Raw genomic sequence first — 21,681 nt, forward strand, 5'->3', positions numbered from 1 at the left:
TGTCAGGCAATTAATAGTTCTTTCTTAATTTAAGGTGAGTTTTGGAGATTTATGTCATTCCTCTGTTTGGAGCATGTTTTCCTGGTTCTTTTCTTTTTTTAAGATTTTATTTATTTATTTGAGAGTGACAGCAAGCATGAACAAGGTGGAGGGGGGATGGGCAGAGGGAGAGGGAGAAGTAGACTCCCCTCTGAGCAGGGAGCTGATGTGGGGCTTGATCCCAGGACTTTGGCATCATGACCTGAGCCGAAGGCAGATGCTAACCACCTGAGCCACCCAGGCGCCCCTTTCCTGGTTCTTTGTATGCCTTATTATATTTTGTTGATATTGGGGAATTTTATTTTTTATTTTTATTTTAATTAAATAATTAATATTTTTTAAGGTTTTATTTATTTATTCATGAGAAAGAGAGACAGAGAGAGGCAAAGACATAGGCAGAGGGAGAAGCAGGCTCCATGCAGGGAGCCCAACGTGGGACCTGACTCTGGGTCTCCAGGATCACTCCCTGGGCTGAAGGTGGCGCTAAACCGCTGAGCCACCAGGCTGCCCTATTTTTTAATTAATTAATTAATTAATTAATTAATTAATTAATTAATTAAAACCCTTTTCTTTTTAAAGGTTTTATTTATTTATCATGAGAGACACAGAAAGAGAAAGGCAGACACAGGCAGAGGGAGAAGCAGGCTCCACGCAGGGAGCCTGATGTGGGACTCCATCCTGGGACCCCAGGATCATGCTCTGAGCCGAAGGCAGAGGCTTAACCACTGAGCCACCCAGGCATCCCTATTTTTATTTTTTTAATAAAGATTTTATTTGTTTATTCATGAGAGACACAGAGAGAAGCAGAGATTGGAGAAGCAGGCTCTATGCAAGGAGCCTGATATATGGGCCTCGATCCCAGGACTCCAGGATCATGCCCTGAGCCAAAGGCAGATATTCAACCACTGACCCACCCAGGCATCCCAATATTGGGGAATTTTAAAAAAGCAATCTCTGGACCCAGGATTATGGAATTGCTTTGTACAGATGAACACAAATAGTAGCAATTCTGGAGTCTGTCACATGCATTCAGGGGCATTCGTCATGTCTGAAAATTGTAATTTCCTGGTTTTATATGTGTAGTTACCTTTATGGAGTCCGTGATCCTTTCCTCTCTCTGTCTTCAGCTCATTGTCTGCATTGATTGAACAAATACTCACCTTTGGTATGAGCAGCCATCACAATGTATCCAGAGGGTGCTGTCGTTCCCTCTGCCTACATGTCATGCATGACAGAAACAAGTCCCTCAGGCAGCCAAGAAGCCAGATCACTGAACATATCAGTCACTCATTTCTTTCTCTCCTGAGGAGAGGTAAGAGTTTTCTCACAGTGTGCCGTGGAGAGTCAGGAAGGGTGAGCTGCTGTTGTGGGCAAGTGTCACAAACTTTCCTCATCTCTTTGATGTGGCTTTTCATTTGTACCTGCCTGCAGGTGCTATGTTCTCCTAACTGGCTTATGGAGCACTGTAAAAGGTAATTTAGTCCATTTTTGTCTCCATGGAGGAGCAAGTCCTGGTGGTTCTCCATTCATCTGATGTGCTATGATGGATATTAATTCTGTACATTAGTATTCTAACATGTATGCATGTTATAGTGTAGTAAGTGTGACAATTTATTTTGGGATGGTTTTTTTTTTATATATATATATAATTTATTTTGTATCCTTTAGTCTTTTCATAACACCGAAGGCCTATTGGGAAAGACAGGGAAAGGAGTTGAATTTGTAGAATGATGGAATGATGTGGAAGCCATGGGAATAAGTATTTATACTTAAGAATGACTGAGAAGGTGACTGGAAAAAATAAAATAAAATAAAAAGAGAAGGTGACTGGGCTTAGTGAAGGAGAGAAAGGACATGATGGGTATAAGCAAACTGGGACAATTCCCATAATGAAATCCTTACTGCCACAAGAGATCAAGGACATAAAACATTCAGGGGGAAAACCTCACCTTAAGTCAGTTATATTTGCAGACAGTATCTTTCAACCCAGGGATGATAATCCATTTTTTAAACATACATATTTTTTTGAAGAGTATTTGGAAATTCTGGAAAGCCACCTAGTCCATGCTGAAAGCAAGCTTTCAAACCATTTCAAATAATAAGATTGGTTTAATCACTCCCTGACACATTTCTGAACGTTAGACATTTAAAAATGAAAATAAAATGTCTAAATGTAATTGATTTGAGAAGTGCTTTTCAGAGGGTTCATTATACTTCTACCAATACATAATCTCTCCTTGTTCCAAAGTCTCTAATTTTGATAAAAACCATTGGGTCTTTTTTTTTTTTTTTTAAGATTTTTATTTATTTTTCATGAGAGACAGAAAGAGAGAGAGAGAGGCAGAGACACAGGCAGAGAGAGAGAGAGAGAGGCAGAGACACAGGCAGAGGGAGAAGAAGGCTCCGTGCAGGGAGCCCAACGCAGAACTTGATCCTGGGTCTCCAGGATCACACCCTGGGCCGGAGGCGGCGTAAACCGCTGAGCCACCCGGGCTGCCCAAAAAACCATTGAGTCTTTATCCAAATATCACTGTGCAGTACTTAATATACATAATTCTTAATTTGGAGCAACTTTCATATGTTTTGATCTTACAAAGATCTTAGTGAAGGCTCTATCTTCCATAATTATAGAGGGGTATATAACGGAGACAGAACATACCAATACAATGAATCTGGGAAAAACGTCAATCAAGGGTTAAATCCTATTAAACATCAGGGATCCTAGTTTTCACAGTACTGGTATTATAGTTGTAAATGTGTCTTTTGTGAAAGCTGAAATCTTAGTGTACATCATTGATTGTATCCTTACTAAACTGAAGGCTTAGAAATATAGTAAGGGTGGCAAACTGTTTACTCTTAAAAGCTCATTCAACAACAGACATTTCATAATGGGAAGAAATCTTACAAATGTAAACAGTGTGCCAAGCCTTTACTACCATTCAAAACTTATCAATGAAAGGTAATATGTAAAAAAAAAAAAAAAAAAAAAAAAGAAAGGTAATATGTAGTGGGGACAGTGCTGACAAATGTTAAAAAATGTTGCAATGTCTTTAAGCATAACTACACAGTTTCTGAACATCATAGAGTGCATACTATGTGAAACTCTACAAATGTAAAGAATGTGGCAAGGAATTTAATGCATAACCAGAAGTATTCAATGTGAGATGATATATACTGGGGGATGTTTTACAAATGTTAAGAATGATGGCAAAGTCTTTACCTGGAGCAGATCCTTACTCAAAAAAAGTCTTTTATAAAAAATAAAAACATTAAAGATATAAACAATTCACAAAGTATGCAATAGAAAGGAAATATAAATAAATCAGAGCACTCACAGCAGAAAGCAATAAGGCAGTACCATGTTTTAGACATGATTCTAAATCGCAGTATTTATTACAGAGAAATATCAAAAGTTAAAACATTTAGATCAGTTACATTTTAGCATTGGACTATAGAGTCAGGAGGGGTACCAACCCCCTCTGGAAGGGGAAATCTGTGTGTAACTCTTTTTTTTTTTTTAAGATTTTATTTAGGGGGAGTCCTGGGTGGCTCAGCAGTTGAGTATCCACCTTTGGCTCAGGGCATGATCCTGGAGAGTCCCAGAATCGAGTCCCACATCAGGCTCCCTGCAGGGAGCCTGTTTCTCCCTCTGCCTGGGTCTCTGCCTCTCTCTCTCTGTCTCTCATGAATAAATAAATAAAATCTTAAAAAAAAAAAAGATTTTATTTAGGGGCACCTGGATGGCTCAATCAGTTAAGCATCTCCATTCAGCTCAGGTCATAATCCCAGAGTCCTGGGATCCAGCCCTGCCTTGGACTCCCTGCTCAGCAGGAAGACTACTTTTTCCTCTCTCTGCCCCTCCCCTGCTCCTTCTCTGTCTCACTCACTGTCTCTCAAATGAATAAATAAAATCTTTTTAAAAATTAAAGAGCCATTCCGGTGCCCCTGCAGCGGTACTTAAGTTTTGAGTTCCCAAAACTTAAAACCATACCTCCATAGAAATAGCGTATTGTTGACCAGAAACCTCACCTATAACATTAACAGTTAATCATCCCCTTTTTGTGTTGTCTGTATCCTATACAGTATTTTTATAATAAAGATTAAGAAAAGAAAATATTAAGGAAATCATTACAAAGAGAAAACATGTTTATTACACCACACTATATTCATAAAAAAGAAAAAGTGTTTGTATATTGACCTACACTGTTCAAACCCATGATATCATGCTAAACTATGTATTTGTTAATATGCCTGAAAGGATCAAGGGGGAATGGATGTTTGGAGAGGGATAATTAGTTTCAGTGTGTCTTTTTCTCTTTGATGATATTTGAGATGTTTTGCATGGCAAATATTATTAATTTTACTCTGAAATCATCTCATGCTAAGCTTTTATTGCTTGTGTGCATGCAAAATGATTTGATTCTTGCTATCTCACCAACATGAGGGTGCTTCTGTGATGGGGAATTCATTTATACCTACTTTTCCATGGAAGATAGAGGCTATAATGTGAAATACAGGAAGAAAGTCCACATTGAGATGTGTGTGTTTGATGTATAAGAGTGAAATAATTACCGATTTAGTAAGGATTCAGGGCATTATTTGCATTCAAGTAAAGCACAGAAACATGCTAAATTTTAAATATTTTTGCCATTTGCTGTTAAAGGAGAATACATTGGTGGTTTATTTAAAGCTGGATATATCTTCTGCATAGCAGTTGATACTAATCAAGAATATTTGTTATTTGGTTGAAATAAAGAAATTTTCACAGATGTCTGAGGAAAGTATAGCTAACTATTCCATAAAAGGGTGTGAAATGTGGGCTCCTGGATGACTTAGGTCTGCCTTCAGCTCAGGTAATGATCCCAGGGTCCTGAGATCAAAGCCCTGCATTGAGCTCCCCTGCTCAACAGGGAGCCTCCTTCTCCCTTTCCTGGTCCTGTTTGTGCTCTCTCTCTTTGCCAAATAAATAAGTACAACATATTTTTTAAAAAGGGTGTAGAATTATTGTAAATCCACATTTACTCAATAATTAGCCTCAATTGAATAACATGGAAAGCACAACTCACAGATCCTTATTATCAAGACAAGAATATTCTTGAATGATGTAATGAGCATTTTAAGACTCATTACATCAAGACTCATAATGATTTTTTTCCCAGTGTTTTGCTTATAGTGTGTTTGAACTTAATATATTTTAATTAATAATACTAAGTGGATTTTAATGTGTTAACACTAACACTAATGTGTAATGAAAGAAATGTTTTTCCTACGCAACCTTATCCTGACCCACCTTCATCAAGGTTGCTGGTAAACAGACAGTAAACAAAGTACACTTGACCCTTGAACAACATGGGTTTTGAAATATGGTCCACCTATAGTCAAAATTTATTTATAATACAGTGTTGTAAATATATTTTCTCTTCCTTCTGATTTTCTTAACATTTTCTTTTCTTGAACTTCCTTTATTGTAGGAATACTGCATATAACATGGAAAATATATATTAATTGACTTTCTGATAAGGTTTCTTGTCAATGGTAGGCTATGAAATTAAGTATTAGGAAGTCAGAGTTATACATGGGTTTTCACCTGCTTGAGGTGTGTACGCTGAACTCCCCCTGCATTATGCAAGGGTCACTTGTACATGTTAAAGCAGTGGGATGATATCACTAATAATCTTTTTCGTGTTGGCCTTAAACCTCACATTATTTGTGATTAATTTTCTCACATACGTATTATAGCTTTTCTTTTTTGTAACCTTTGGCACATTATGATGCTTTTAATAAGGTTAATATAGAAGTAGTATTGAGAGTGTAGCTAAACAAATGTGATACTGATGATATTGTACACACTATGAAAACAGACATGTCATACTTAAGTGAATAATTTAGATTTTATTTTTCATGAAAAAGGTAGTCCAGAAGTCATGTTTCATGCTGAATCCACTCCATTTGAATGTGAATATTGAACCTTGAAATACAACTGCAAAATAGCCTCTCTGCATTTGAAAATTGGGATGATCTCTCTGGTCATGATTTTCCTTGCAATCCATATTTTCTGTTCTCAGAGAGCAGACGTGTGTCCATTGGGAGCTAAGGGCCCCTGAGTGCTTTCCAAGTCCATGCTGGCTGGCACTTCCCTGGTCAGGTGGAGCCAGAGGTTCAGACATTTGGCAGGACTGAAGGCCATTCTCTGTTGCTGGGCAGTACGATAGACTAGGCTCTGGGACTGCCCTGGTTCCCTGTTCAAGCGCTCTGGTCCTGCATAATCAGGGTTATGCTCAACACTTGGATGATGGTGCTGGCTTGGCTCTCCCCAATAGGTCTGTGAGATAGTCTTTGTGGTTGCTGAGGGTCTTTGTTCAGACTTCCTGGTGGTGGTGGTGGTGAGTGGAGCCTGTGCTCAGCAGTGGAAAGAGACTTCCAACTTGTATGCCTGCCCATATAGGGTCATAGAGTGGCCTCCATGCTCTAGTTCAACCTATTTATTGGCCGGAAACCCAAGTCAGGCACAGCTGTTGACAACACTCCTCAACCAGGTGTGTCCATCTCAGCTCTGCAGTTGGGCAGTGTCACCGTATCTCTGGGTGTTACTGCAAGGTGGAACACAGTCTGGTCTGTCAGTCTTCGAACATCTGAGCACTAGCTGTTGTAAGTCCTTACCCACCTTCTTCATGTCTGTAGGATCCCCAGTGGTCCAGCACCACAGGTTCCCCAGGAATCCCAATGAGGAAAGATCTATTTTAAGTATTTTCACAGTAGCTTTCTGGTTTGGATATTGCCAAGTTGTGGCTTTAGTTCCTGTTTTGTTTTTGTATATTACTTCCTGTTAGTATGGAGTTGGGAATTAAATTTTGGATAATCTTCTTTTTAAAATATCTAATTGGTCATTGTGACCATTTTTACTGTTATATATTTTTCTTCAATCTTTGTAGTTTGTATATGTGAGAATATAGGTCCTTTGTGTCCTTTCTGTGTCTCTATTTCTTTCTCTTCAGTTTGTGATGTAGAGAAGTTCTTAATTTTAATGCAATCCAGTTATTTTACCCTTAGTGGTTAGTGATTTTTATCATTTTTAGAAATCTCCCTTATACCAAGACCACTGAGATAGAATATTTTTGTGCTTTTCTAAAAGCATCATTATCTTTATAATTTCGATCTGAAATTTATTAAGAATGAATGTGTTGTGTGGTTTCTGTAATGACTGTTTTCTGTTTTCCATCAGATTTGATGATCAATTGAAATATATTCTGAAAATATTGTATTGTACTTATAATTTGTTTACTGCAGTCATTTCCTAATATGAGTAAATATCACCTTGATCTTGAAGCAGACTTCTCTGATTTCTCTCCATCTTTTCCTGTCTCTAGTGATGTTTACCAGTCTCACAGGACCAAACACCCAGTGTCAGTTTTGATGTCTGTCAAAACCTTCCATGGGCCTCTTTGCTCAGATGAATTATTCCTATATTCCCATAGCAAAATGGCATCCAAGGTCTTGGCAATAGGAGTCATCTTCTTGTTATGTATTGAAGCAGGAATCCTGGCAAACTGATAGCTGTTTTACCTTTACCTCTCTCTTTAGTTCACTGGGTTTAGGTTAAGTTCTCTAGATTTTATTGCCAAACCTGTGAGTGTATTCAACTCATTGGTCATTGACTCTAAAGGATTCCCACCAACTATGACAGCTTTTGGGTGAAAATATTTCTGCCATGGTTTTGGGTGGATACTTCATTTGCATGTTTACAGAGTGGCCAGAGGTGTGTTCGGTATGGTACAGTGTGGGTCTTGGGTGTCTTTCAAATCCTTAGCATTAGCTCTGTGGTGCTTGTTGGAAGCAGCTTAGAGTAAAAACTTCCGAGTACAAGAGTTTTTAATATTCTGCTGTATGTCACTGCCAAATGAGCAGCAAAATATGAAGGGAAGTGTATTGGATACTTTTGTGCATATCAGAACCAAATCCTACATTTGCTGTATACTGTATTGTTATTATTCCTTGAAATCATGTTGTGAACTCATAGTCTGGACCAGAGGTTCCATGATTTTCATCCAGTACAGGCACAAAGGGTGTGTCAAGTACATTCATAGGATCAATGTTCTTCACCTAAGTTCAGGGTTATCGATAATATTTTTGCGCTTGTGACCATCTCATTTTACACAATGTCCAGTATCTTTAGGGCTGTGTTTGTCTTTTTTTTTTTTTAATTTTTATTTATTTATGATAGTCACAGAGAGAGGAGAGAGAGGCAGAGACAGGCAGAGGGAAAAGCAGGCTCCATGCACCGGGAGCCCAATGTGGGATTCGATCCCGGGTTTCCAGGATCACGCCCTGGGCCAAAGGCAGGCGCCAAACCGCTGCGCCACCCAGGGATCCCTGTGTTTGTCTTTTTAATATTCCACATTGATGATTGGTGAACACCTTTGCTGAAGTCTTCTGCCCTAATTCCTATGTGTTTTCTAATTCCCATCACTTTTATTGTATTAAGCCATGCTTCCACTGTATCTGTTCTACTTACCCAGGGTAAAGAGTACAAAATCCACTCATCTTTTCACATGTAAATTGTATGCTTCTGCACAGTTTTGTTCTTTCTTCACCCATCTCCCTTAGAAAGCTCACAACAGAAATTTAAGGTAGACCGTCATGGGTATTGGGATTTCTTTACTTGGTTGAATGCAGGGCCCACAGGGACAGTGCAGAAATGAATGTGGTAGCTCACATGATTCTTCTGTATTGTATCCTGCTGATTATAACCTTAAAAAAACATTTCCTGGTGCAAGTTGAATACATTTTATTCCAGATCCTGTGTCAGGTTAATGAGTATTTCACAAGATGGTGTACACATAGGAAAAATAGGCAGGAGCAAAGTCAGGATCAAGCTGAATAGTGGATATGTTGGGAGATGATTATCTATGGGTTTCAGTTTCTCTAGGTGTTATTGATAGAAGCATTGAAAATTTTTATTCTGTCTTTCCATTGATCTTTGTGTATAAAAAGGCTTTGAAATGTAGTGATATCATCTTGCTCTTTTTTTAAATTAATTAATTAATTTATTTATTTATGATAGTCACAGAGAGAGAGAGAGAGAGAGAGAGGGAGGCAGAGACACAAGCAGAGGGAGAAGCAGGCTCCATGCACCGGGAGCCTGATGTGGGATTCGATCCTGGGTCTCCAGGATCGTGCCCTGGGCCAAAGGCTGGCGCTAAACCACTGCGCCACCCAGGGATCCCTCATCTTGCTCTTGAGTAGAGGATGGATTTATTTACTGCACAGGAAATGGGATTGTTTTCTTTTATGACAGGAGTATGGACAGATATGCTAGGTGTTCCTTTAATATATTGTGGTTTCCTATGCTCAGAATCTCACAGATGTGGCCAAAAACCTACTTCATGTGCAGCATCTATCTGTATGAATTGTGGTTGGGGGATTGGTTTGTGAAATCAGTGTAATCCGGAAGAAGACTATGATAATTGCTGTGTCATGAGCTTGTAGGATCCTTGGACTTTGATCCAGGATCTCTTGTCTTCTACCAGCACTGGAAATTTGTTACAGGCCAACTTCTCGTATTATAGAATATGTGCAGTCTTGGAATTTTTATAGTTTTCAACATTATCCATGCACTTTATTCAAATCAAACTAGATATTCATGGGTCTGTTTCTACTTCTGTTTTTTCATGTGTTTTGTTGTTTAGATAGAAGTAAAATCATATATTTTTTTTGACATATTTCACAGCATATAATACCTTCTAGATCTATCCACATTGTCACAAATGGCAAGAAACGACCAAAATAGCAGAAACAGACCCATAGATACAGTTAACAATCTACTAGTTGCCTGAGTGAAACAGAGAGGGACAGTACACAAAATGGGTAAAGGGGAATGAATGGGAAGTACAGGCTTCAAATTATGGAATGAATAAGTCATGGTGATAAAAGATGCAGCATAAAGAATATATTCAGTGGTATTATTATTTATTTTTTAAAGATTTTATTTATTCATTCATGAGACACAGAGAGATTGAGAGAGAGGCAGAAACACAGGCAGAGGGAGAAGCAGGCTCCATGCAGGGACCCCGACGTGGGACTCGATCTAGGGTCTCCAGGATCAGGCCCTGGGCTGAAGGCGGCGCTAAACCGCTGAGCCACCTGGGCTGCCCTATTCAGTGGTATTATTATAGCATTATATCGTGACAGACATTAGTTCACTTGTGGTGAACGTAGTAGAATTTATAGAGTTGTCAAATCCCCATTTGTATACCTGAACAAGTGTAACAATCTATGTCAATTATACTTTAATACGATTATACTTTACTACAAAACAAAATAGAGGGATGCCTGGGTGGCTCAGCAGTTGAGCGTCTGCCTTTGGCTCAGGGCATGATCCTGGAGTCCTGAGATTGAGTCCCACATTGGGCTCCCTGCATGGAGCCTGCTTCTCTCTCCGCCTGTGTCTCTGCCTCTCTCTCTTTCTCTCATGAATAAATAAAATCTTAAAAAGAGAGAGAGGGGTGCATATACATATATAGGTTCAACTACGTTCTTTAAAACTTGCATGTAAAGAAAGCTAACCTACTCCAAATGAAGCTAATCCTACGTATTCATAATAGGATTAGATTTAGGAAAGCAAATTAATCTGTAACACAGTGGCGATAAGGGTAAATTGCTGAAGAAAGGAGAAGACTAGGGAGAGAGGAGTGAGTTCGTGGCAGGGTGAAGAAGTGAATAGGACACAGAAGAGCCTGGAGTACTCACTGGCTGAGCAGCCTAAGACATGGAAGAACAGTCATTCGTGTGAGAATTTCTTTTTTTTTTTTATTTTTTTTGAAAAATTTTTTATTTATTTATGATAGTCACACAGAGAGAGAGAGAGAGAGAGAGAGAGAGAGAGAGAGAGGCAGAGACACAGGCAGAGGGAGAAGCAGGCTCCATGCACCAGGAGCCCCATGTAGGATTCGATCCCAGGTCTCCAGGATCGCGTCCTGGGCCAAAGACAGGCGCTAAACCGCTGCGCCACCCAGGGATCCCATCGTGTGAGAATTTCTTAAATAGTTTTCCCTGCAGTACTTTCTCTCTCTCTCTCTCTCTCTCTCTCTTTCTCTCTCTCCTCTCTCTCACCAGTGACATGTATGTAATAATGGCCACATGTCTCATGAGTGCTTTTCTGAATAAGTGCATTCTTTTGAGGATACAGGATATTGCAACTGATTTTATTTCCTGTGCTCAGTTTAGGCTAAGTCAGGTTTTAGGAAGAAGTCTGACATGAAAACAGAAGAGATGCTGTAGCATGTAGCACTGAGAATTAGTAAAAGGGCAGGAAAACCTTTATATTTTAAAAATCTGTGTAATCTGTGAGGTCCAAGCTAAGAAATCCAACATTGTATCAGAAGCAGATTGCACCTGTGTTACTTGTTGTTTTGGATGCTACTTCCACAAATATGTTTGACATGATGACTTGAAGAAGGATAAATAAAAAGAGGCCCAGAGAAGAGTGGCTGATGGAGTTCACCATGCAGGGGTGGAGTCAGCTTGAAAGAAAAGTAAAGGGAAGGAAGGACTCCAGGCTCACCTAACTCTTCCTGGTGTTTAGGAACCCTTTGAAACCTCATCTGTGATGCAGGTCTGGAATTCTGTCTGGAGCCTTACATGCTCAACGTTTGCCCAGAAGCAGCAGAGTACTTCAGAGTATAGAAGTATTTTTTGTTTTTGTTTTTTGTTTTTTTTTTTTAAGTATACTTGGTGCTCTTGACTGAACCTAATCTGGATTCCACGAATCCTTGATTCAATCCCTTGGTTCCCATGTGAGGTGTGCCTCTTCCTTCTAGTTTTCCACGACCTAGAAAGGAATCAATTTTTGTCATTTTTTGGTTAAACCTGAGAGATAAATGAGGTAGGGAAGCCATAGATTAGTCCTGGCATTAAATGAACTTTGTTCTTTTTCCACTTGACTAGATTAGTAACATTGTACACAGAGATACCTTGCTATGGACATGCTGAGGAAAGAATAGAACATTATACTGAGAGAAAAAAATTGGGACAGGACGTTAGTCAAGCATGAGGACTAGGACTTGTATCCAACCTTCCAGTCCATCTGTGCTGTAGCGAAGAAATCCCACAGTGTTTCCGGAACCCTGGAGGACATTATTATTATTATGATTATTTTTTAAAGATTTTATTTATTTATTTATGAGAGACACAGAGAGAGAGGCAGAGACACAGGCAGAGGGAGAAGCAGGTTCCATTCAGAGAGCCCGATGTGGGACTTGATCCCAGGTCTCCAGGATCACGCCCTGGGCTGAAAGGGGTGCTAAACCGCTGAGCCACCCGGGCTGCCCCCTGGAGGACATTATTAAGTGAGGGCAGGGCATCTCCAAGAGATGAGAGTTCCACAATTGTCATTCATCAGCTAACCTCCCATGTCAGGGTCTCTGGACCAAGCCTTTGTGATTTAGCTTATTAGAATGCAAAGAGGAGCCTGTGAAAGCCTGTGTTCACACCTGAAAGACAAAGCCCAAACACATTGTTCTAGATTACAGAGTGTGGATTCTACCTGTGACTTGATATTTGAATAATATGGATGTTTTCGTGTTTACATTTTGGACATTTATTTCACAGCACTTATTGCATGTCCTTTGGAAACGTTAGACATCTGACGCCAGTGTGACCCATTATTAGAGGTTCATGCACCTTGTTTCCTCTGTGTTCTGTGCCAGATCCGTCCACTATAAGGTTAATAGTTTTTCTCATTTAGTATTATGTACTTTGGGAGGAGAAGGACAGGGCTAGCTCACCCCTACTTTTCCATTGTTCTGTTCTTGTATTTATGTCTGTAGAGCATTATTTTAGTAACTGTGGCTTTGTTGTATGTTTTAAATCAGGGAGTATGGTGCCACCAACGTACTGTTCAGATCGAAAATTACTCTGTTGGTGTTATCCTGTGACATCCACATGAGTTTTAGAAGGGGTTTTGATTTTTCTGCCAAAAAATATGGCATTGGGATTCTGATGGAAATTTTCATAGAAATAAAAACAGTAATGTTATTATTTGTTCTGATCTCTATTTATGTCTGGTTTTTCTTTGTTATATCCTTTCTTTCCTAAATTTATTTGTTTCTTTTTTTCTAGTTCCCTATAGTGTAAAGTTTATTTGAACTTTTTTTTAAACTCAAGCATATATAGAATTTTATTTTATTATTTTATTTTATTTTATTTTATTTTATTTTATTTATGTTTTTCATATATAGAATTTTAAAAGTGAAAGTCTAGTAGGGAAAATGAGCAGAAATAAGCATTACACATGATGACCAAGCAATAAAACAGCATAAAAATAAAAATAGGCATTCTTTAGGGTTTTCTATAGATCATGTCATCTATGAACAGAGTTGTTTTTTTTTTCCATTGGATTCCTTTTAAGTATTTTTTTCTTGCCTAATTGTTGAGACTAGAATATATAATACTATGTTGAATGGAAGTACTGAAGTCACTCCATTATCTTGTTTCTGGTCATACAGAAGAAGCTTCAGCCTTTTACTATTTACTATGTTAGATTTCAGCTTTCAGTACATATATGTCTTATATTGGGCTGAGGTGGTTTCCTTCTGTTCCTAATCTTGAATGTTTTTAATCATGAAATGGTGTCCAATATGTTCACTTCCTTGTTCTGCACCAATTAATATGAACATGTAATGTTTGACCTTCATTCTGTTAATACACACTCTTAAATTTATAGATTTCCAAATGCTTAAAGACCCTTGAACTCTAAGAAGAGTTCTCACTTGATTATGTTGTAAAATAATAAAACTCTTTTGATTCAGTTTGCTTCATTTTATTGTGGGTTTAGTATAACTATTCCTCACAGGTAGAAGTTTGTAGTCTTCTTTGCTTATAGTGTTTTCCTTTTGCATTGATAACCTGATAAAGCTGGTATCACAGAGATTAATAGTGTCCCTTCTCTTTACTCCTTGGAAATGTTGGAGGCGATTTGAAGTATTTTCTCTTTAAATGTTTGAATTATCCAGTGAATATATCTGGCATAGGATTTTCTTTGTTGGGAGTTTTTTTATTATTATTTTTTCAATCTACTTAGTAGTGGTAGATTACTTGAGATTTGTATTTTTTTTTAATTTCTCCATAATGAAGTCAGGTGGGTTATACCTTTTTGAGATTTATAGTCATTTTTTTGATATCTGTCTGTGGGCATATAATTATCCATCGTCACCTCTTATAATTGTTTTTATTTCTATGGTATCAGTTATATTGTGTCTGGTTTCACTTCTTTACTTCTCATTTTTCTTAGTGTTCTCTCTTTCATTCTTTGTTTAAAGTATATCAATTTTGTTGATCTTTCCTGAAAATGCAGTCTTCCTATTGATGTTTTCCTGTTTTTGCTTTCTTATTTCATTGGTTTCTATTTTAAGTTTAAATTTTCTTCCTTCTGCTATTTTTGGGCTCAAATGGTACTTCTGATTTTTTTTTTGAGGTACAGGAATGTGATGTGTGCTTCAGCATGACAGTACTATGGAATTATGTGATAGGCTATGCGATCTTGACATGGTCTGCACGTTTATGTCTCCTGGAGGAATGAAGTCTTGATGTTTCTTTCTCAGCCATATTGCTGAAGTTCTGTGATTGATTTTAATTTTGCATATTAGAAGCTTTCATTATATTCATCTGAGAGTAGTAAGTGGAATGATTTTACTTTTCTCTTATTCAATATCTTTCAGCTGTATCTTCGCATGGCACCCAGAGTTTCCTGTCAAAGCTGTGCATAGAAGCTTCTTTCCAAAACGTGGCAGTGGGTAGATATAAACATAGTGCCCTTGAGAATTTACACTTAATGATAGACTGGAAAAATGATGGGGAGAGTGAAGAGCATCAAAGATATCATGAAGGACATATCCAAACTGAGACAACTGTCCGTAATATGAATCTCACTGCCCAAAATGGTGAAGGATATAAAACATTTTGGAAAACATCCCTTAAGTCTGCTATTTCTGCAAAGCAGTGTGTTTCTATAAGCAAAGGCTCAAATCAAATGGTGAAAGATACATATTTGGAGAACGAAAAGTTGGAAAATCTGGAAAGTTACTTAGTCCATCCTGAAAATAATTATTTGAACCACCTTGAAAGTAGAATTGGATTGACCTTTGAGTCAAATATTTCTGAAAATCAGAGATTTAAAAATGAAGAACAGAGTGCTAAGTGGGATCCATTTGAGAAGCCTTTTACTGAGGAATTAACCCTACAAAACGACCAGAGCATTTTCAATGAAAACAGAATTGCTCAATGCAATGAATCTGAGAAAAAATTTAACCAGGGTTCAAATGTTAATAAACACCTAAGGATTCATTTTCCAGAGAATCATTATGAATGTGACAAATGTGTGGAAGTCTTTTATCAAAGCTCCAACCTGATTATACATAAGAGTAACCCTATGGGAGAGAATCCTTATAAATATAATGAATGTGGGAAGTCTGGTAATCAGTCCTCCAATGTTGGTGATTATCAGAGAATTCACATGCATAGATGTAATAAACCTGAGAACATGTTGAGTCAATCATCAGAACTAAACATACATAACACAGTCACTACTGAACAGAAAACTTATATTTGTGAGGAATGTGGTAAGGCCTTTGACTGGCACTCATCATTGTCTCAACAGCCAATGCATATTGGAGAGAAACCTTACAAATGTGAAGAATGTAGCAAGGTCTTTATCCACCACTCACATCTTATTCAGCAGGACAGAATTCATCCTGGAGAGAAACCTTACCAATGTGAAGAATGTGGAAAGGCCTTTAACCAGCACTCAATGCTTACTCGACATCAAAGAATTCACACTGGAGAGAAACCTTACCAATGTGAAGAATGTGGCAAGGCCTTTAACCAGCACTCAAATCTTATTCAACATCACAGAATTCATACTGGAGAGAGACCTTACCAATGTAAAGAATGTGGCCAGGCCTTTAATCATCACTCAAGCCTTACTCAACATCACAGAATTCACAGTGGTGAAAAACCTTACCAGTGTAAAGAATGTGGCCAGGCCTTTAACCAGCATTCAAACCTTACTCGACATCACAGAATTCACAGTGGAGAGAAACCTTACATATGTAAAGAATGTGGCCAGGCCTTTAATCAGCACTCAAAGCTTACAGAACATCTCAGAATTCATACTGGAGAGAAACCTTACATATGCAAAGAATGTGGCCAGGCTTTTAACCGGCACTCACATCTTACCCGACACCACAGAATTCATAGTGGAGAGAGACCTTACCAATGTAAAGAATGTGGTAAGGCCTTTAATCAACAATCAAAGCTTACTGAACATAACAGAATTCATACTGGAGAGAAACCTTACATATGTAAAGAATGTGGCCAGGCCTTTAACCGGCACTCACATCTTACTCGACATCACAAAATTCATAGTGGAGAGAAACCTTACATATGTAAAGAATGTGGTGACACCTTTATCCAGCACTCACATCTGACTCGACATCACAGAATTCATACTTGAGGGAATCCTAAGCAAAGTAAAGAATATGTCGAGGCCTTTAAGCAATGCTAAAGCCTAACTCCTGATCAGAGGATTTATACTGGAGATTTTGCAAACATGATTAATTTGGCAAGCCCTTTAATCAGAATCAAGGTTTATTCAACATCAGAGACTTCATATTTGAGAAAAAAAACTTAAATGTAAAAAATGGGTTAAAACCTTTATGATTGCTTAACCATTACTCAACATCTCAGAGTTCATACTGAGGAGAAACATTACAAAGGTAAAAGAATGTCTCAAGCCTTTAGCTGGAACTCACAACTTACTCAAACATCATAATTCTCATACAGCATAGAAACTGTAAAATATAAACTAAATTGCAGTGCCTTTAACTTGAATTCAATCCTTAATATCTGAAAATGCACACTAGATTCAAGTCCTACAAATGTAATGAATGAAGAAAGACCTTCATTTTAATATACACTGTAGCAAACACCAGAGAGACCATAAAGGAAAATAACTTAAAAGACACAAATATTTAGAAATATATGTAAGTGAACTTCAAATGTCGAAAATGCCATAGAAATCAAGTAGAAAGCACTACATCATCAAAATACTCATGATAAGGAATAATAATAAAGTTAAACTGTTAGAAAATGTATATGCTCTTATGCTTCAGAAGATTAAGTTGATGGATATTTGCATAGGTCTAATTAATTTCAATTTCAATATGTGCTTTTTTTTTTACATTGACCGTATTTGAGATTTGTGTCTAGTAAATAATGTATTTCTACTCTCAAGTCACTTCAGCAAATTCATTTATTTTTAGTGTGTGTGACATTATATGACTGATGTTGCTACATCAAAGATATGAGATCCCAGCTTCATTAGGTGGGCCTCATGCATATCTAAGTGTCCATGGAAAAGGAAGGACAATATAATATACAATATATAAAGAAAATCTAAGTAAAGATATTGTTTGTGGTTATAATATTAACTACAGTTGTCATGATGTACATGTTCAGAACATCATTCTCCATTTATTAAAACTAAAGAACTTCCTGAATATTATAATTTAAATATTTTACCAACTGGTATTGTAGGAAAAAGAGGTGGAAATCCAGTAAAATACTGATGTATCCTCATGATAGCAATAGTTAGAAGTAGATAATATTAGTGGATGTGGTTGAAAGGAAGAAATCCTTACAGTAGAAAGAGGATAGCTAACTCTTCCTCGACATGACATACAATTTGTACATCCACATTTGGTGAGAATACCTCATGCCTGAAAATTATTGAAATCACTACTCCCACATCAGTGCTTGAATACTTTTTAATGCTTCTGTAGAAGGATGTAAGGATATAATCCTTGAGCAAGAATTATGAAGGGGATTGAAATGCATAACTTAGTCTATTTGTGAACTTAATATATTTTACTTAATAAAACAATGGTTTTTACCATGTTAATATGGATATGTAATGAATGAAATGTTATCCGACTACCAGTGTTAACCAGTCTCATTTTATATAAGGTTGTAGGTAGCTGATGGTATCTATCACCTATTTTGTAATGCAGTGGAAATATATCTAGTAATCCATTTTCTCAGTGGCCTTAATGTTTAGATAATGTGTGATTATTTTTTTCCCTTAGCATATCTATTGTATCATTTTCTCCTCCTTGGGACTAGTGGGATAATATAATGGATATACTATAGATAGTATATGGGTCTTATTGACTGATTGAAGTACTCCACGATAATGCCATTTGGCATACATTTTGTATGCGCAGTAGTTTTGCAGGGGACTTGAAGTGAAACAAGACCATATCACTAGTGCATTCCGTACATGACACCCTATAGAATCAGAAATTAATGTACCTTCCAATTTGACATTCCCAGCCTACGCTTTTGAGCAACCATTTCTTGTCTCCCATGACTTTCCCCTCCTGTGTCCCTTAGAGAAGACTCAGAGCTTACATAAACCTGTTTTAGTTTGAATGGCCTAATCTGGATTTTGATCAGGGACTCTAAAAGCACTCTCCCATAGCCCCTAATAACAGTATGTGCCCCATATCATAAGTGTGGGTGTTTTTTTTTCATGTTTCTGTGAAGTAAACATACACTTTTAACAATGGTTGTTGTGTAATAGATAACCCATAAGTTAGAGAAATATATTCCATTAGGAATGATCTTGTAGCCCCAGGTAAGAGAAAATACAGAAGTTGAGGAATTGGCATGAATTCTGCATGTGGAGAGATGACATCTTTCCTGGGTTGTATAACTGACTCCTTGGATTTAGAAAAATAATTTATACTTCTTTATTTTCTTAATTATCTCCAGATTTCCATTTCTATTTATACCCAGTTTTATTTCAACCTACATAGGCATCTCAAATGTTCTTTGCCTGTGTTGTGGTTAAAGCGTTCTTATGGACCTCTTAATTTTGATTAGAGACAGGTAAGGCCAATGGGTAACAATTCAGAAATTCAGACATTTAGCATTGGCATGTGAGAGGCAAATATAAATGAAACATAATGATGGTACTGTCCTTAGAAAGATAAGTCCTATTAAAAGGAAGTGTGAAAAACTCTTTCCAATGTGGGGAGGGAACTGGAGGTGGCTCCCTTTAGTCACTGCAAAGGCACAGGCAGCTCTTGGTGGTGTCATCTGATGAATAAATGTAACGGAACAAAGGAATTTTAAAGTGTGGTGGCTTCTGAGGAGTACGGAAGTCCTATTTTATCTTCATGATTGAGTTGAATTCCTGTGTGTTAGCATCAGATGCTGTTGGATGACAATGATGACTGCCGAGGCCTAGATCAGAGGCAGTAGGTGCAGGAGGAGTATTGGATGATGCAGTCATTTAGTGCATAGCTTCAAAATGTCACATGGCAGAGTAGATAGATATTGGAGATGAAGAAGCCTTTTGGACACTGATATACATAGGATCAGCAAGGTGTGTGCTGTGGTTGCTCAAAGCACTAGTATGCTAGATATATAAGCCTAACATAGTTTAGATTCACTATAGAAGAGTAACCTTTTATGGAAGGTGATGTGTTGCTCTGTGGGACCCTCCTCCCTTTAGTGAGCACCATGATGAGTATAGTCCCATGCTCTGGCCCTGTCTACGCCATGGATTCATTGAGGAGTGGTACAGCAGTCAGTGACAGCATTTCTGCTTCAGTCAGTCTGGTGCAAGTGTTCATTGACTGATAAATGAATAAGGAATATGTGCTATATGTATAGAATGGAATACCATTTAACCTTAAAAAAGGAGTGAAATCTTGGCATTTGCAATGACATGGATGGAGCTAGAGAGTATTATATTAACCAAAAGAAGTCAGAGAAGGATAAATACCATATGATCTCACTCATATGTGGAATATAAGAAACAAGCAATGGGAAAAAAAAGAAGACAGACAAATCAGGGAATAGACTTTTAACTATAGAGAAGAAACTGGTCATTATTACCAGAGTGGAGGTGGATTGGGGGATGAGTTAAATAAGTGATGGGAATAAAGGTGTGCATTTGTTGTGTTGAGCACTGGGTTTTGTATTGAATTGTTCAGTCACTATTGTACACCTGAAACAGATATGACAGTGCATGTTAACTCACTGGAATTTAAATAAAACCTTTAAAAAATATTTTGTTTTTTTAAAGATTTAAGAAATTTTTTCCCTTAAGTTAACTGACTTGAAGAAGTTGCACAAAATATACCTTTGTAAACAAATTGGAACATATATCTTTTCTCCCTGATTCTTCCAGAATTCAGTCTCAGTAACTTTTTATCCATATATATATATTTGTATAATTTTTCTTAGAACCTGTTCTCATGATGACAAGATAAAATCATAAATACTGGTTATATAACCCTGGCTTTGACTAGAATGTCCTATTGCGAGGGTAAAATGCTAGATCAGTAACATGAAATAATCTACCATTTCAACTTTTAATATTTGAAACACCCAAGGAAGTTTCAGATGGGGGAACTGAAGGATTTCAGGACAACCTCTCTCTACCCACCTTCCCCCAGAATGTGCCACTTTGGATAATTGGAGTTGAAGAATCTAAATTGGGGGGTCTTTCCAGAATATATTAACAGTGACAAAGTTTATCCCTGAACCATCTGTAAGGTAAGACAAAAAGCTAATTTACCAAATATGTACTCTTCTTACCACCGTGCAAAGTGTTTTTTTTTTTTTTTTTTTTTCCTGCGAAGCTCCAGATCTCTACCCCTTTTTCTTTAATGATGGTATTTGTACCTCATCTTGACTGACAGTCTTTGGAGCTTCCACCGTATGTCGATTTTTCTGCACATACACCTATTAAATTTTATTTTCCTCTGATAATCTGTCTCATGTGAATTTGATTCTTAGTCTAGCTAAAAAGATCTTTGAGGGGACAAGTATTTGTTGAGGCAATTTAATTTTAATGCCTCATTTCCTGGTATTTAAGTAAAAAAAGTGTAGCAGTAGAAAATAGTTGTACAGGAGTTAATATTTTTGAGCTCGGGTTTTGACCCTATTTCAGAAGTTCCTTTATTTAGTTTCCTGCAGGGATATTATCACTGTTCCCTTTCAAAACTTGTAATTAGGGCAGCTGAGGTGGCTCAGCAGTTTAGCTCCACCTTCAGCCCAGGGCGTAATCCTGGAGACCCGGGATCGAGTCCCATGTCCGGCACACTGCATGGAGCCTGCTTCTCCCTCTGCCTGTGTCTTTACCTTTTTCTCTCTCTCTGTGTCTCTCATGAATAAATAAATAAAATCTTAAAAATATAAGAGCTTGTAAGTAGGGGTGTCTGGGTGGTGCAGTAGGTTAATCATCTAACTCTTGGTTTTGGTTCAGGTCATGATCTCAGGGTCATGAAATGGAGCCCCGGGATTGGGCTTCATACTGAATGCTGAGTCTGCTTGAGAGTCTCTCCCTTGCCCTCTGCCCCTCCCCCACCCTGTGTTCTCTCTTTCTCTAAAGTAAGTAAATCTTTTTAAAAATCTGTTACAAAAGCTTCTAAGTAACAGTTAAAATATGTATCTCTCAGTTTTTTTTTTCTCAGTTTGTTTAGTTCAATGGATGGCTCTCTTGAGGATGTATAAATACACAAATTAAGTATCCAAAGGAGTTCTCATTTAGACTACTTGAGCATTAAAATCTTTGGT

General features: G+C 37.6%; 2 protein-coding genes across 3 annotated transcripts in view; both read left to right on the forward strand.

Annotated features, from left to right (window-relative positions):
* LOC106559648 (zinc finger protein OZF-like) overlaps nt 1-20,169 on the forward strand; it is a 41,365-nt gene extending 21,196 nt beyond the window's left edge. Inside the window, 1 exon segment of the mRNA XM_038527913.1 lies at nt 14,754-20,169. Within this exon segment, the coding sequence (XP_038383841.1) occupies nt 14,754-16,597 (1,844 nt within the window). The 3' untranslated portion in view covers nt 16,598-20,169.
* LOC119870917 (zinc finger protein 678-like) overlaps nt 1-21,681 on the forward strand; it is a 129,150-nt gene that overhangs the window by 31,454 nt on the left and 76,015 nt on the right. The gene's annotated exons all lie outside the window — the stretch shown is intronic.

The sequence above is a fragment of the Canis lupus genome, chromosome 1 (assembly GCF_011100685.1).
Source record: "Canis lupus familiaris isolate Mischka breed German Shepherd chromosome 1, alternate assembly UU_Cfam_GSD_1.0, whole genome shotgun sequence".
Taxonomy (NCBI): Eukaryota; Metazoa; Chordata; class Mammalia; order Carnivora; family Canidae; genus Canis; species Canis lupus.